The following is an 18,023-nucleotide window of genomic DNA, read 5'->3' on the forward strand; positions in this document are numbered from 1 at the left end:
TGTAAGGTCCAGTGATACCCATCTTCTATTAAATTGTCTAAACATTTTAGTCCAGTTTTTTGGAGGGAAGGGAGATCAGTTGACTTGACTTTACTTTTTATTTATTTGCTTTTAAAGATATTTTTTATTTATTTGACAGAGAGAAAGAGAGAGAGAGAGAGGTCACAAGTAGGCAGAGAGGCAGGCAGAGAGAGGAGGAAGCAGACTCCCTACTGAGCAGAGAGCCCGATGCAGGGCTCGATCCCAGGACCCTGGGATCATGACCCGAGCCGAAGGCAGAGGCTTTAACCCACTGAGCCACCCAGGTGCCCCGACTTCACTTTATTTTTAAATCCCAAATTTAGTCATCACTGTTAGTATGGCTTTTTTCCCACTATACAGTCATTACTGTTTAGTCTGATGCATATTTATGGATTTTTAATTTGTCTTTGCTTCTTTGTGTTTCACATCTGTGGGTTAAATTGCCTTCCCTTTACAAATAAATCCATTAGTAGTTCTTTAATGAAGATTTGTAGGGCGTTCAATTCAGTTATTATCTTTATCTTGTGCGTGTTGTTGAAGGATGGTTTGGGTGGTTGTAGAATTCCTCATTGATAGTTATTTTCCATCAGTAATATGAAGGTATTTTTCTATTGCCTTTTGCCCTCTAATGTTGCTGAGAAGTCTGCTCTTGATCTAACTATTGAACCTTTATAAATTAATCCATCCTTTGTCTCTGGCTGCTTTAAAATTCTTCACTTTGATGTACTTTGATTTTATTAGTCTCTGTGCAGTTTTTAATTTATTTGCTTCATAAAGTCAGAACATGGAATATACTTTTAGTCAAAGAACTTATGTCTTCAGTAAAGTTCTGGGAACTTTTAAGCTATTGTCTTCCTCTGTTCTCTGTATTTCTTGACCACATTCTATATATTATCTTCAGATCTCTTCTAGTTTGCAAATTTTCTTCAACTATGCTTAATGTACTGTTAAACTTATACTAAAGGTTTTAAAGATTTTTTTATTTTATTTATTTGAGAGAGAGAGACAGTGAGAGAGAATGAGCGAGGAGAAGGTCAGAGAGCGAAGCAGACTCCCCATGGAGCTGGGAGCCCGATGTGGGACTCGATCCCGGGACTCCAGGATCACGCCCTGAGCCGAAGGCAGTCGTCCAACCAACTGCGCCACCCAGGCGTCCCTTATACTAAAGGTTTTAAATTTCAGTGGCAATATTTTTCATTTTGGAAGTTCCATCTGTTTTTTTTTTGTTGTTGTTGTTAATTCTTTTGTCATTAGTTTCTTCATTTTTCATTATGGATTTGTCTTGTCTCTGCTCTTTAAATAAACATGTTTGAAATTATTTTATCTCTTTCAGATTGTTCTGTTTTTTTTCAAATGCTTAAGAAGCCATACCTCCTGTTTGTTGTGTCTGCTTACTGTCCTTTATACTGCATTGTTTTCTCATGTAATTTGTAATTTTTGATTGTGTGTCCCTCTTCTGCAAGGTTTTTTTTTTTTTAATGGGTACATATTAAAAAATCTCAGGTGTTTTATGGTGTGTGGAAGTAAGAATTGCTCACGAGGAATACCTAGAGTTTTGATTTCTCACAAGAGATATTTTTTTCTCCTCCTGTCCAAAGCCCCAGGAAGAATAGGCTTCACTTTCCTGGACCAGTGGACAGTGATTTTATAAATGTCCTTTTCACTAAGAGAGCAGCCCTTCTAAGCTTCTAGGTTCATTTCCAGCTTCCTACCTCTGTAACTGTATCAGCGTTAAATTTCCAGCCTTTAGCCTTTATATATGTATTTTAGATATAGATCTAAATATCTTTCCAAACAGCTTTCTGTCAGCTTTTAGATTACACCAGCTATAAAATCACTGATTAAGACTTTTTCTTTGCTTACTTTTTAAACTGAATTGTATATTTGAAACTTTATTTATTTTCTATATTTTATCAAGCATTTTATGTGTTTATTGCATTTTATCTAGAGATTGTAAAAAGTTTTAAAAACTTTATATTGTGTTTCTAGAAACCTGTGCTAATTTATTTTTATTTTATGTTTTACTACTCGTCTTATTCTACAGTAAGGGTTTGGAAGCTAGATACCCTATTTTTAATGTAACTGGTTGTTATGTTAATGTTTTTCATGAACATTTAAAAACATTTGTTTATTTTAGCAAAATTAATAAGAAAATAAAAAAAATTTTAAAGATTTTATTTATTTGGGACACCTGGGTGGCTCAGTCGGTTAGGCCGCTGCCTTCAGCTCAGGTCATGATCCCAGAGTCCCGGGATCGAGTCCCGCATACTGCTCCTTGCTCGGCAGGGAGCCTGCTTCTCTCTCTGCCTCTGCCTGCTTGTGCGCTCTCTCTCTGTCTCTCTCTCTGATAAATAAATAAAGAAAATCTTAAAAAAATATATTTTCTTTATTTATTTGAGAGAGAGAGAGAGAGAGGGATAGTATAGAGGGAAAGGGAGAGGGAGAAGCAGATTTCCCACTAAGCAGAAAGCCTGATGCAGGACTTGATCCCAGGAACCTGAGATAGTGACCTGAGCTGAAGGCAGATACTTAACCCACTGAACCACCCACGCACCCAAGAAAATAAATTTTTAATTCCTCATTATGGAAAATAGTGCTTATTCCCTTCATGTTCTGTATCCTAGTAATCATTAGTATAGTAATCTGAAGTTATATACTTCATTTTTACTTTTTCTGTTTTCCTTCTGTTACACTAACATTTAAGAATCTTATTCACAACATTTTTAGTGTGTTCTCCACTGTATAGAAAACTAATTCTTTTCATTTTTACCCTTAATTTCCTCACTCCTGGGTTCTTAGTTTCATTTTTCCATGTTCTGGAACATTGGTTTGATTGATTTATTTGGAAAAGATGGCTAAGTAGTATATTTACTTAGTTCTTAGATATCTAGGAGTATCTTTTGCCTTTATAAGTAAGCAACAGTTTACTTGGATATAAAATTCTTGGGACATTGTATTTGGTAGGTGAAAGCTAGTTGTGGTAATGAGATCCAAAATTACAGATCAAATGAGACAGAAATTTAGTTCTCCATAATCCAATACTTGTTATGTAACAGTGACCCATGTAGGCTTGATAAATGATTTCCTACAAGGCCATCCAGGCTGGCAGTGCCATCTCTGTCATCACACCATTTGACTTCCATCTCTGGATGCCAAGGTTGGCAGTGAGTTTTAGCCACTGGGAAGGAGGTAAGAGGAGTCCACAGCAAGCAGATGTACCTATAAAATGATCCATTGCATACATCACTTCTATTCACATTTTGTTGCCTCAGATTTGGCATATAATCACATCTAATCTCAAGGGAGTCTGGGTTATGTAGATTCTAGCCTGACAATAGTCATATGCCTAGTTTAGAACTCAAATTCTTTCTCTAAAAGGAAGAGGGAAGAATGGATAGAATACTGGAAGATAGATGTCTCAACCACAGACATCCAGAAAATTTGCACTCAAATTTTGTTTCAGTTCTTATTTTTTCCTCCTTTTTGTATGTATGCATTTTATATCAAGGATATTACTCTTGTATTTGTGGAAAATCTGTTTTTTTTAAGTTTTGATATTGCCTTTTAAATCTGTGTATCATATTTTTTGTACTTTTTCAATTTTTAAACTTACCCTTCCTTTTATTCATATATTTTATATTCTAACACATAGATTTATTCTAATTATATTCTAACACATAGAACACATTGATTTCTTCTCTTATATTGGCTTAACCATTATTACATCAAACTATCTTTAGCTTTTCATTATTACTCTTTGCCTATTCTCATTAGCAATTTCTTACGGCTGAAAAATTTTTATACTGCCACAAGGAGGCTTATAGAAGATACTGCTATGTGGTCCATATACACTATGGAGTATTATGCCTCCATCAGAAAGGATGAATACCCAACTTTTGTAGCAACATGGATGGGACTGGAAGAGATTATGCTGAGTGAAATAAGTGAAGCAGAGAGAGTCAATTATCATATGGTTTCACTTATTTGTGGACCATAACAAATAGCATGGAGGACAAGGGGCGTTAGAGAGGAGTAGGGAATTTGGGTAAATTGGAAGGGGAGGTGAACCATGAGAGACTATGGACTCTGAAAAACAGTCTGAGGGGTTTGAAGTGGCGGGGGGGTGGGAGGTTGGGGTACCAGGTGTGGGTATTATAGAGGGCACGGCTTGCATGGAGCACTGGGTGTGGTGGAAAAATAATGAATATTGTTTTTCTGAAAATAAATAAATTGGAAAAAAAATAAATAAAAGTAGTTAAAAAAAAAAAAAAAGAAGATACTGCTATAGGAGCTTAAGGGAAATAGAGGTAGTATTGGTAGTGACAGCTTTCTAAACTGGATGTAGAAATACTCAGAGTGCCCTTCCCTAGAGTGAATGTAAATTAAACCACTGTGTGTTTTAGCAAAGAGAATCCTAGAAAAGTAGCTGGGGTCATTGATTAAAGAAGAGATAACTAGCTGCCACACTTTCGATGAGGGGATTTTATATTCCTTCTAGTAGAAGTTATCTTTGGTTTATTTGTGTAGGATTTTAGAGGTAGCTTTGATGTGTAATTACTTTAAGTCAGTTTGATTGTTACCTAGAAAATGAGAGGAAGATAACTCACTTGTTAATATTGCTTTTCAAGGAAGAAATTCAGAAAATATATTTTTGGAGAAGTTAAAGGAAGACAGTATTCCTGGTCCTCGCTCTGTTGGCAGTATCAAAATCAGCTTTACCCCTAGAGTATTTCCAACTGCTCTCCGAGAATCACAAGTAGCAGAAGAAGAAGAGGTAGATATGCTTGTTGTTAGTTACAGTGATCACAAATGAAAATGCTTTATTTTTTATTTCATCTATTACTGTTACACTTGCCACATAATTTATCAAATACATCATTTGCATATTAGATTTGTAAACTTGTGTTTTGGTAAGGGATCCATATGTGTTTGGTAAGGGATTTGGACATTTTTGTTAATATATTTTTACAACTAATTATCATTATCATCAGGTATTTCTAATGTGACTTTCTAGACTATCTCTCATTCATTTATAAATTCCTGGGCCCTGGAATTTTGAATGTTATATCTTTAGTTATATAAGCACTAAGAACTGCTTTTTTTTTACTACAAGATATTAGTTGTCGCCTCTCACAATTGAAAAGTTGTGGAAGTAATAGAAGATCCTTAAGACATAAAATTTATAAATATTAACTATTTGGGGAGCACCTGGGTGGCTCAGTCAGTTAAGTGTCTGCCTTCGGCTCACGTCATGATCTTGGGGTCCAAGGATTGAGCCCTGAGTAAGGCTCTCTATTCAACAGGGAGTCTGCCTCTCTCTCCTTCTATAATCTCTCCCTCTCTTGCTCTCTCTCAAATAAATAAAATCTTTAAAAAATATTAACTATTTTCTTATTATTGAATAATAAATTCTGAATTTTATTATTTGAATTTTATTATTTATTATATCTAGAACTATAAAATTATAATTATTTAAGTCATTTATATTTTTCATTATAGAAAAACAAATATATTATAAACAAGAAAAGTAAAATAATCATCACATGAACTCCCAGAAATCTGTGTGAAATTTGGATTTGAAATTTTTATACATCTGATCTTTACCAGCTAGTAATGTTAAACAGAAAAGGCTAAAAACTGGAAGTTTAAAATCACATTATCAAATAGTATATTAGTTTACTCAGGCTGCTATAACAAAATACCTTGGACTGGGTGGCTTAAACAACAGACATTTCTCAAAGTTCTGGAGGCTGGAAATTCCAAGATCAGGTACAGGGAGTGGAGGAACGAGAGTTGTGCTCTGGTCTTTCCCTCTTCTTAGAAGGGCACTAATCTCATCATGGGGACCCCAACTTCATGGCCTCATCTAAATCAAATTACCTACCAAAAGTCCTGCTTCTAAACACCATCACATTGGGATTAGGGCTTTATCATATGAATTTTGGGAGATACAAACATTCAGTCCATAACAAATAGTATTTCCATCTCATGGTAGGAGCTGAGAAATCTCAAAGTAGCTGTTAATAAAAATAAAACTTTTGTGTCCTTCATTAGACTTTATCCTCTGATTTCAGTGGTTACACAAACAAGCAGAGGCACGAAGAGCACTGAATACTGATATTCCTGAACTTTCTGATTTAAAAGAAGAAGAAAAGAACCCAGAATGGCTGAAGGACAAAGGAAAGTAAGTTGTTTGAACTCAGGCTATGAGGTTTATAATAAATTAGGTATACATTAGTACTCAGTACATCTTCAAGATATCTTCATATATGTGCCTGTGTGTGTGTGTGTTGTTGGGCAAAGATAATGCAAATAAATAAGTTAGGCAGGGCTTCCTTATTTAAAAAGTCAGATCATATAACAGGGCTCATATTTATATTTGTTTTTGTATTTAAATGTCACAGAAATGGAATATATGACATCTTTTGGTGTACTTATTTAAAATCCCTTTTATTTTTTTAAATATATATATTTTTTAATTTTATTTGTTTGTTTGACACAGAGAGAGAGATCACAAGTAGGCTGAGAGGCAGGCAGAGAGAGGGGGGAAACAGGCTCCCCACTGAGCAGAGAGCCCGATGCAGGGCTTGATGCAGGGCTCAATCCCAGGACCCTGAGATCATGACCCCAGCCGAAGGCAGAGGCTTAACTCACTGAGCCATCCAGGCGCCCCTTAAAATCCCTTTTAAAATCACTTACATTTAGCATAAGTTCTTCCTAATCTCTCTCTCAGAAATGTGTTTTTTAGGGGCACCTGGGTGGCTCAGTCAGTTGAGTTTCTGAATCTTGATTTGGGCTCTGATCATGAACTCAGGGCTGTGAGATGGAGCCCTGTGTTGGGCTCCTCCTATGAAGTCTGCTTAAGATTCTTTTTCTTCTTCTCCCTGTGTTCCTCCTTACTTAAAAACAAACAAACAAACAAAAACAACAACAACAAAATCACAGTTCCCTCTCTTAAAAAAAAAGAAATATGTTTTTTAGAAATTAGATTTTCTTTGATTATTCATTTCCATCTTCAAAAGATTACCAAATTATCTTATAAATTATCATTTTATATGCAGGAAATCCTTTCATTTATTTACTTGTTGCTCTGTGTGAATATTTTATACAATTTTTTAAAAAAGATTTTATTTATTTATTTGATAGAGAGAGAGAGATCACAAGTAGGCAGAGAGGCAGGTAGAGAGAGGTGGGGGTCGGGGAAGCAGGCTCCCTGTTGAGCAGAGAGCCCGATGTGGGGCTCGATCCCAGGACCCTGAGATCATGACCTGAGCCGAAGGCAGAGGCTTAACCCACTGAGCCACCCAGGTGCCCCTATTTTATACAATTATTAAAAACAGTGAGTTTTGATACATTATGAATGGCAATTTGAATTCATATTTTGAGGCCTTTGTAGATGCCTATCTTTAGGTTTTCATTATTATTAATGAAACTATCTTTAAACTCTCTTTAGCTTTTCATTATTACTCTTTGCCTATTCTCATTAGATGTTACTTGTTATATTTCATTATATAGGCTTTTATATTATATTTCTATTGTTGCCATAACAATCTACCATAAACTTAGTGGCTTAAAATATCACAAATTTATTATCTTACAGTTTTAGAAGTCAGAAGCTCAAAATGGGTTTCACTGGGCTAAAATCAAAGTATCAGTTGTATTCCTTCTAGAGCCTATAGGGAAGAATCTGTTTTCTTTTGTTTTCTAGTTTGTAGGCTGCCTATATTCCTTGGCTTCTGGCTGCCAGCCATCAATTGCATCACTCCGACCTCTGCTTCCATAATCCCATCTCCTTCTCTGATCCTGACTCTCCCACTTACCTCTTTCTTTTGTAAGGATCCCTGTGATTACATTAGTCTCATTTGCATAATCTCCCGCCTCAAGACCTTAATTTAGCACAGCCATGGAATCCTTCCTATCCTGTTAGGTGACACCATTGTAGGTTCTGAGGATTAGGTTCTGAGGATTAGGATATGGACATCTTTTGGGGGAGGGAAGTTTTCTATTACCTGTCTACCACAAGTCTATATTTTTCTTTTCTTATCTTTCCTCTGTTCTTGGACTTTTCTCCTTTCTGTTACACCAGGGATTGATATGTCGGGTTGAGCTGAAGGGTCAGTTTTTCTGAAGGTCAGAGGCCTGGGCCTGACAGGTTGATTTCTCTTACTTCCAACATTAAAGCCCTATATGATCATTCCTTCTCTTTCTTCCCTTCCTCTCCATTTACTCTACCATTAAATAAACATCTGTTGATCTTGTAATTTACTGGACTATAGTCTAGACTCTGAGCTACAAGGATCAGTGGAAGAGATAGATATAAACAAATAGTTATAAAATACTGTGTGGGAAGTACAATACATAGAAAACAACAAGGTAAAATGAGAAGGAGGAGCATCTGTGTGGCTCAGTGGGTTAAGCCTCTGCCTTCGGCTCGGGTCATGGTCTTGGGGTCCTGGGATCGAGCCCCACATCGGGCTTTCCGCTCAGTGGAGAGCCTGCTTCCTCCTCTCTCTGCCTGCCTCTGTGCCTACTTGTGATCTGTCTGTCAGGTAAAAATAAAAAAATAAAAAAAAAATGAGAAGAGGGTACTTACCTTTAAAGGGAGGAAGGTAGGTTCAGAAAAAGCTTCATAGAGAATATAGCACCTGAGCTCCTCTTAATGATAAGTAGGAGTTTCAAGAGAAAAGGAAAGAAAGGCATTCATTTCAAGTAGTGAGATAATGTGAACAAAAGCTCAAAAGACAAGAAATAGTGTGGACAGGAACTATGTGTGGTTTGTTTTTTACTAAAACATAAAATTTGAGGCTATGAGTAATGACAACTGAACCTAGAGAAATCACCAGGGGCCTCGTTTACTTGGTTAAGATTCTTTTTTTAAATTTATTTTTTAACTCGAGTATAATTAACACATAGTGTTATATTAATTTCAGGTGTACAGTATAACTATTCAACATTTCTATATGTTACTCAGTGCTCATCACAATAAGATTATTTTTAATCACCTTCATCTATTTCACCCACCTGCCCTACCCACCTCCCCTCTGGCAGCTACCAGTTTGTTCACTGTATTTAAGAATCTGCCTTTTTAAAATATTTTATTCTGTACTTTGAGGGGGGAAAATGTTGCAGAAAACATGGTGAAGGCCTTAAACTGCCTTTAATAGAGATGTTGAAGAGGAGGGCAACTTGAGAAATATTTAAGAGGTAAAATAGGCAGAACTTCTTGTTTGATTTTTGGGGAGTAAGATGAAGGAGTCCCCAGTTTCTAGCTTGAATGATTGATTGCATGATGCCACCAGCTAAATTAGAGAATACAAGATGAGGGGCTAGTCAGGACAAAATGGGGGTTAAGTTCAGTTTTTAATATGTTGAGTTTAAGATGTCTCTGAGCCAGTCTGGGTGACACTGTCCAGCAAGTCTGAACCTAGAGGAGAAGCCAACACTATGGAAATAGATTTGGAGGTTATCAGCATTTATATTGTAGTTCAATTTATAAAAGTGAAAAAGGAGCTGAGATAGGCAGAGTGTGTAGACCAGGAAAGTAGTGGCCTGAGGATAGACACTCCATGAGCTACCAACGTTTGAAGATTTTGCAAAAGAAGGTAGTACACAAAATACTCCCAGAAGCCAATGGAGTAGAACTTCTAAAGAAGTTTTGTTTTGTGTTGTTTCCTTAAGAATATAAAAGATTGGATAGCTTTGGAGACAAGAGAAAGAAGAAATGATTGAAATCTCTCAGAGCAGAGTGGAGAAAATTGGGTGAAAAGCCAAGAATGGATGGATTGTCTTGGTTTTGTTTTCCTTTTCTTCTTTTTCAAAGTTGCATTCATTTTTAAATTTTATAATAACAAATATTTTGGGGGGAAGAAATTTACACAGCACATATTAAATGAAAGTCTCTCTTTTTCACCCATTCTTCTTGGCCAACTGCTTGCCCTGCCCTCGAGCTCTAACATTCTAACTCATTTCTTTAATTGCATTTGCTTATCTCTAAACTGCCGTTGTTGGGATCACAGTTAATATGTTCATAACTTGTGATGGTTTACAAGAGCTTTTGTGTATTTATATTATCTCATTAATTCCTCATAACTATAGTTGGGTAGGACCTACTTTTTTTGCACTATTTAACAAATGTTTATTGAGAAACTAGCAGCTATACACAAAATAACTCACTTAATTCCTATAACAGTGTGACTAGGTGGATATTATTGTTTTTATCCTCTTCTTACAAACATGGAAAACAAGGGTAGAGAGGTTAAGAAAATATGGCTAAGGTGATGGTTAATGAGTAAAACCAGGATTCAATTCCAGGTCAGTATGATTAAAAGCTTGTATTCTAACTACTGCTGTATACTTTTCACAGATGAATAAAATCTACTTCCTGTTCCTTCCTTCCAATTGTGAAGGCAGTCTAAGTGGTTTGGTTATGAATTGCTCCTCCTTGCAATCTGAGAATGCTGAAGCGAGCAAAGCTGACTGGGCTGTCCTGTTGGATTGATTACTTTGCTCTAGAAAATGTTGACAGATTGACTTGGAATAGATAGAGATACTTCATTTTCTGAAATTGGAGGAAAGAAAGTGAAGACAAGTATGGATCTAGATAAGAGAAATTGGTGAATACTGTTGGCCCTGCCAGGTTGGAGAGCATGAATTTATAGAGATGTCAGTACAGCTGTGTGATATATCTCCTATAGTGTTTAGTATTTTGAATTTAAGAATAGATCTATGGGCCAGAGTGAGAGTTTTAACTGACAAGTACAGTAAAAGACTAGTAGTGCAAGGGACCAGATTGCTCATGGAAAAATAGCTCAGATGTTTACCCATGAAGTCCAGGATGAGTTAGAAAGGAAGAAATGCCATGAGGGTCACATTGGACTAAGAGAAAATGGAGCAATTAAGAAGTTAAAGGGTATTGTAAGGTTGAAGATTAAAGGGAAATTTGGTAGACTAGAAATTTCTGATTAGGGGCTGGGATTCTAGAGTTTGATATTTCTAAGGTAGTGTAGTTCAAGTGATGACGGAGGCCAATATGTGATCCTGGGAGTGGGTAGCAAAAGTATTGTTGAAAGAAAGATATGCTGAGTTAAGGAGTGCTATGTATTTCAAGAATAAATTGATAAATGGGTCATATACATAATAGAATCCTCTGGAGTTATGGCAGAAGTTGGGATAGAGACAGATGCTGGGAACCAGGTTTCAAAGTCCTGAATGAATATGAGAAGAGTGATTTTAAAAAGCCAGTAGATGACCATGACTAGAAGGCTATAGGGCAAAGATGTTAGCAGTTCCAAAGGATAAGGACAAAGAGAGCCTAGACAATGCCCGTCCCACCCCCTTAAGTCCCTGATGTGGGGAGTTGAGTGGAGGGGTATTTAGTGGAGAGAGTGGAAGAGATTAATACTGCCTTCAGGGCAGAGCCAGGTTTATTTTAGAAAGGATTTTGTGGAAAAGTTGAGGCTATAGGGAGGGACTGGGAGGTGGAGTCTATTATGGTAGAACTTAGAATAAGAAAGGACAAAAGAGGAGCACCTGCCTGGCTCAGTTGGTAGAGCAGGGACTCTTGATCTCAGGATCTTGAGTTCAAGATCCACAGTGGGAATGGGGATTACTTAAAAAAAAAAAAAAAGTGCAAAGGAGTAGAGGGGGATAGGAGTAGGAAAGTCCAAGAACATGAGGACAAGGGAGAAGCGTGTTTTTAGATCAGCGCTCAAAATAACACAGTTAATTGATATGGGGAGACAGTCTTTTGGTACAGGTGCTATGATGCTGGGACAGGCTAAAGGTTCTAGGCAGTGTTGGTGTGGACTTATTTCTGATACACTAAAGATGTGATTTGGATTTAGGAGTAGAAAGCGCTGGGTGCACATAGGTGGCTCTGTCAGGTAAGCATCTGCCTTCAGCTCAGGTCATGATCCCGGGGTCCTGGGATCAAGCCCCTCTTTGGAATCCCTGCCCAGTGAAGTCTGCTTCTCCCTCTGCCCCTCCACTTCCTTGTGCTTGCTCTCCCTCTTTCATATAAATAAATAAGATCTTAAAAAAAAAAATTAGGGCAGATAAGATTGTTGAGCCTGGGTTGGAATTTTGACTGACAAGTACGGCAAAAGTGTGTGTGTGTGTGTGTGTGTTTGTGCGTGTGCGTGCACACATGTGTGTTAAAATAAAATTAAAATTAAAACATAGAAGTAAAATTGACTGCTGGCAAAAACAACGAATTGGCAGCAACCCTAGTGCAATAGTAGACTTTGAAGCTGTCAAACATGGTAGATTGTCATTACTTAGTCCCTTTTGCTTACATATACTTTTGCCTTACTACCTCCAATTAGATAGAAAAAGAAAGAGAAGCCAAATACGAGGACCAGAGAAAGAAAGTTGAAAATGAGGAGAGTTGGAAAACTTAGTAACTAATAACACTGAGAGAAATAGATCAAAGTATGGTTAATCATAGCTCCAAGTACAAATAGATGAAAGGTATGACTTGTTAGAATTGTTTCCTCACTAGCAATGTAATGCAGTACAAAAGATAGAAATAGGCTTAATAGAACTTATTTAGAAGTAGTGTGTTGAATTTAAGCCAAAGGATGAAATACTTTAATCTACGGAGACTTTGTTTCATGACAGCCTTCTATATTCACACAGGTGAAAATAGTCCAATATAGCATGGTAAGTAGTCTTACTATGCTAAAACCCATGGGACACTTGTTTCACAGAAGAGTAGACATGGGAAAACCTTTCAAAAGACCAATAGCTTTTTCATTTTCCTCTGCCTACCCTTCCACTGCTGTGTCTTAGTTTTAAATGCCAAATCTCTACCTTTTGGGAAAATACATAAGCTTAGGCAATTTTATTTGCTCATGAGAACATTTTACCTTTTCCAGTTAACCTTAGTACCAGATAGCTTTTTACTGAGAACATCTCATATAAAACAGAGTCGAGATGCTCTAATTTAGATATATGCATGGTATGATGTTATTTAACAGGCTTACATGACTCAGAATCTGTAAATAACTTAAATAGCTACCTTCTAGATGCTTGTAATCATATAAAGTAAATGGACCATTGTTCTGTGTCACTGACATTTCTCTGTGCTTGATTTTTAGCATAAGTTTTTTTGGACTTTGTCTTAACTTTAGACTTAAATCCCTTCTTTCCCCACCCTAGGGCCACTTGAATCCCTTCTGCATACCTCACTCTTTACAACAAAGTCTCATGTTACCTAGGAGGGAATTGAGGATATATTACTCTACAATCTAGCTCCCAGCATCATATTGCTATTATTATATAATATAAAATAATTGTCTACCCTAGTTCTTAGTTGGAACTTTTCTTCCTTTCCTTTGTACTTGGGGCTTGAACTCACAACACTGAGCTACAAGGCCTGAGCTGTAATCAAGAGTCGGATACTTAACCAGCTGAGCCACCTAGGCGTCCCCTGAATTTTCTTTTTATTCTTTTGGCCTAAGTGCCAGATTTTATATCCTGCCTAGTACCCCAGTCCTTTTAAGATGAGGATCTGCTTTGGTTTTGCTTTTTCTTTTGCTACCAGGCTAATTCTACTTCTGAGCTGAAGGCAGCGGCTCAACCCACTGAGCCACCCAGGCGCCCCGGCTAATTCTACTTCTGAACCCCAGCTTTGTTTATAGGACCCTGCTGACAGACTAACCTAGTCTGCCAGTCTATATTTCTGCTTGTTTTTTGTGTATGTTCTGTGTTTGGATTCTGTCTCCCTATCTGGATGTCCTTTTACTTTGTTTTGGACTTTTTTTTTTAATAAAGATTTTTATTTATTTATTTGACAGACAGAGATCACAAGTTGGCAGAGAGACAGGCAGAGAGAGTGGAAGGGAAGCAGGCTCCCCGCTGAGCAGAGAGCCTGATATGGGGCTTGATTCCAGGACCCTGGGATCATAACCTGAGCCTAAGGCAGCGGCTTTAACACACTAAGCCACCCAGGCGCCCCATGTTTTGGACTTTTTTATGCTGATTATTGACGATCTTCTCCCAATACAGTATACAATTCTACTTGCCAAATTGAATTTCTTTCTAATTCTTAGGTTTGGGTCCATGCCTTGGCAAGAACTATGAAGAGATAGCCTACCACAGTTTCATGGATATGGGGGAGAAGACAGGAAGGAGACTCATGGGTCAGAGACTAAGGGCTATTTTTCAAGGCACATCAAACAGTGTGAGCTTTATGTTGGTTCCCTTTGCCGCTCAAGTCCTACAAGGCCAGTGTAAAGGCAGGCCCAGGTTTGAACCACAGCTCAGAATACCATATTTAAGGAAAACATTTTTTTAAAAAAATTTACTTTTACTTATTTGAGACAGAGAGAGAGTGCATGTGTGTGAGAGCAGGGGTCGGGGAAGGTGGGAGGAGTGGAGCATGAAGGAGAGGGACCAGCAGACTCTTTGCTGAGCAGGAGCCTGACATGAAGCTCAATTCCAGGACCCCAAGATCATGACCTGAGCTGAAATCAAGTCAGATGTTTAACTGACTGAGCCACCCGGATGCCCCCAAGGAACACAATTTTTTGTAAGAGGATTATAAGCAAGCGTGTCTAACCTTTGCTCCACAAGGAGATACTATCTTTTTTTCATACTGAACAACAAATAAATCTGTTCTTTGCCCCAGAGGAAGACACTATCTCTATTTTCCAAAGCTGTGTGCTATACAAACATCTTTGAAATGATTGTCCCAATTAAAAGCTGATTCTGCATCTGATTTAAGACATGCATGAACATAAGATTCCCATGGAGACTCATCCCCCAACAGCCCTTTGCACCTGCATACTTTCAGGACAGATTTGCCAAATCTGCTTTGCTCTGCTGCATTTTAAAGACTCTGTTTCTGGAGATAAGACAGTTTTCTTATACCACTACCTTTTGCCTGATTTAAAGACGTTTAGAATCCATATTCTAAGATGACTTCTTTGAGGTAATTACCATTTTGTTCAGTTGCTTGTTTGTATGCATTTTATAGCCCATAATATTCTGTTGCAATAGAGTACCTTTTATGGCCTAACTTGTCATTTTGTTCAGTATGTAGTTTCCTCTTCCTGTATCCATAGTGAGCACTAAATTGTACTTCTTGTGTGCCTTCACTAAGGTGTGGTGCTACTCACCTTTAGAAGCTCTCAGGATACCCAAGAATGGGGTGCCTGGGTGACTCAGTGTGTTAAAGCCTCTGCCTTCGGCTAGGGTCATGATCCCAGAGTCCTGGGATCAAGCCCTCCATCGGGCTCTCTGATCAGCGGGGAGCCTGTTTCCTCCTCTCGCTTTCTCTCTCTCTGCCTGCATCTCTGCCTACTTGTGATCTCTGTCTGTCAAATATATAAATAAATAAATAAATAAAATCTTAAAAAAAAAAAAAAGACACCCAAGAATGTTTTTTACCTGAATGATGAGATGCTGAAAGAGACAAGGACTTTTAAAGCCCTTTCAGGGGCTGGTGGCTGTTACAGTTCTTACTGCTCACACAACAGAGCAATTCTGCCTTCTCTTGGAATTTGTGTTGCTCCTGCCCCTATTGCTGTGTCTAGTCCCTACTACTACTGATTTCTCCTAGCTTTTTCCTGCCCTTTACTTCACTTCTCTCTATAGTGCTTCTTTCCTATCAGTCCTGCCTCTGGTTCTTCTCCTACCCTCAACTCTTGTACAAAATCTTTGGCCCTTTTGGCCATTGTGAATCAGCACGTTTCTCATAAGGACACACCGATCAGTCATCATAAAAATGACAGGAATGTTTGCAGTTGTCCATGACTTTTTGGTTCTCACTGTATATACAGTTTAATAAACACTCAGTATGTGTTGAATTAATGAGTACTTTTGCATAAATCTTTTCAATGACGTTGCCTTGTTTGGAACATTAGGGTAGACTTCATGGTTATTAACCTCTCTATTTAAATTTGGTGTTCAAAGGTTACTGCCCTTTAGATAGAGGTTTAATTTTTTTCCCCCTTTCCTTTTGAAATTTGGCTATTTCCAAGTTCAAAATCATTCTGAAAGCCCTTATGTAAATTCTTGGATGTTCGTAGTGGCATTGAACTTAAAAGAATGTAATGTTCCTTTGGATTTATGTTTTAATATGTCTGGTAAACATTAAAAATATTTTAATACTTCATATTTCTTGTTATTATGCCTTTTACAGTGGTTCTTTTAATAATGCTCTTTGTAAACTCTTTCCCTTAGAACCTGGGAGAATTTTTCTGACAAAACTGTTATATTATAAAACTGTAAATTTATATGGAAGATGAAAAATGGAAGCATTCTTCATTTATTTTTGAAAAATTTTAAATTTTTTATGTTTTTATTTTTTTAGAGGGGGGAGGGGATGAGAGAGAAGAGAGAGGATCTGAAGCAGGCTCCATGCCCAGTGTGGAGCCTGATGTGGGCTCAGTCTCAAAACCCTGAGATTATGACCTGAGCTGAAATCAAGAGACAGACACCCAGGTACCTCAAAAATGGAACTGTTCTTCAGATGTGTATGTCAATACAAGATTTGTACAGACATATAGACCAATGGAATAGATAGTCCAGAAATAGCCCTCCCTCCTATGATCAAATGTTTTTCAACAGTTATTCAATGTAGAAAGGATAGTCTTTTTAACACATGGTGGTGGGAAAACTGGAAATTCATATAAAAAAGAATGAAGTTGGGCCTTCTTAATACCTTATATAAAAATTAACTCAGAATATATCAAACACCTAAACATAAGAGCTAAAACTATAAAATTCTTGGAATAAAACAGAGAGTGCATCATGACGTTGGATTTGCCAATTTTTCTTGGATGTGACATCAAAGGCATCAGGGAGCCTGGGTGGCTCAGTTGGTTAAGTGCCTGACTCTTGATTTTGGCTCAGGTCATGATCTCAGGATCATGAGATCAAGCCTTGAGTGGGACTCTGTGCTCAGCAGGTAGTGTGCTTGAGATTTTTTCTTTCCCTCTCCTCTGTCCTTCCCCCATCCCTGCTCACATTCTCTCTCTCTCTTTCTCACTTTAAAAATTTTTTAAATCATAGACAACAGAAAAGTACTTTAATTGAAAAGCATTAAAATTAGAAACTTCTGTCCATGAAGGGCACTATTAACAGAGTGAAAAGACAACCCATGGAATGGAGAGAAAATATTTTCAAATCATATATGTGATAAAGGGTTAATATCCAGACTACATATAAAGAACTTCTGTGGGGTCCCTGGGTGGTGTAGTTGGTTAAGCATCCCACTCTTGGTTTCAGCTCTGATCTGATCTCCGGATCGTGAGAGCAAACCCCTTGGCGGCTCCATGCTCAGCAGAGTCTGCATGGGTTTCTCTCTCCATCTCCCTCTGGCCCCTCCCTCAAACAAATAAATCTTAAAAAAAAAAAAGAACTTCTGAACTCAACAGCTAAAAATCAAACAACCTTTTTAAAAAGTAGGCAAAGAAAAGAAATAAAAATAAAAATTAGGCAAAGGGCTTAAATAAATACTGCTCTAAAAAAGATATATACAAGTGGCAAAAACACATGAAAAGATGTTGAATATATTATTAATTATTTAGAAAATGCAAACCCAAATCACAATGGGATACTACTTTACACACATTACAGTGGCTGTTATAAAAAAACAAACAAACCAGAAATAACAAGTGTTGGTGAGGATATGGAAAAAATTAGAACCGTTGAACATTGTTGGTGGGAATGTAAGATGGTACACAGTATGAAGGCTCCTTAAAAAATTAAAAATAGAATTACCATGTCATCCAGCAATCCCACTTCAGGGTGTATACACAAAGGAATTGAAATCAGGGACACAAACAGGTATGTGTACACCCCTGTTCATGGTAGCATTATCCACAATAGCCAGGAGGTAGAAGCAACCCAGGTGCTCATTGATGGGTATTTGGTAAACAAAAAGTGGTATATCCATACAACAGAATATTATTCAGCCTTTTAAAAGGAATAAACTCTTGTTATACACTACAGCATGGATGAGCCTTGAAGACATTATGCTAAGTGAAATATGCCAG

The 18,023-nt window shown here is 37.4% G+C and overlaps 1 protein-coding gene across 2 annotated transcripts in view; it reads left to right on the plus strand.

Annotated features, from left to right (window-relative positions):
* DNAAF4 (dynein axonemal assembly factor 4) overlaps window positions 1-18,023 on the plus strand; it is a 55,907-nt gene that overhangs the window by 31,012 nt on the left and 6,872 nt on the right. For both annotated transcript variants that reach the window (XM_044232028.1, XM_044232029.1), the window contains exons 5-6: window positions 4,650-4,795; window positions 6,096-6,205. In XM_044232028.1, the coding sequence (XP_044087963.1) occupies window positions 4,650-4,795; window positions 6,096-6,205 (256 nt within the window). The remainder of the gene's footprint in view (window positions 1-4,649; window positions 4,796-6,095; window positions 6,206-18,023) is intronic.

Source organism: Neovison vison, chromosome 13 (assembly GCF_020171115.1).
Source record: "Neovison vison isolate M4711 chromosome 13, ASM_NN_V1, whole genome shotgun sequence".
Lineage (NCBI taxonomy): Eukaryota > Metazoa > Chordata > Mammalia > Carnivora > Mustelidae > Neogale > Neogale vison.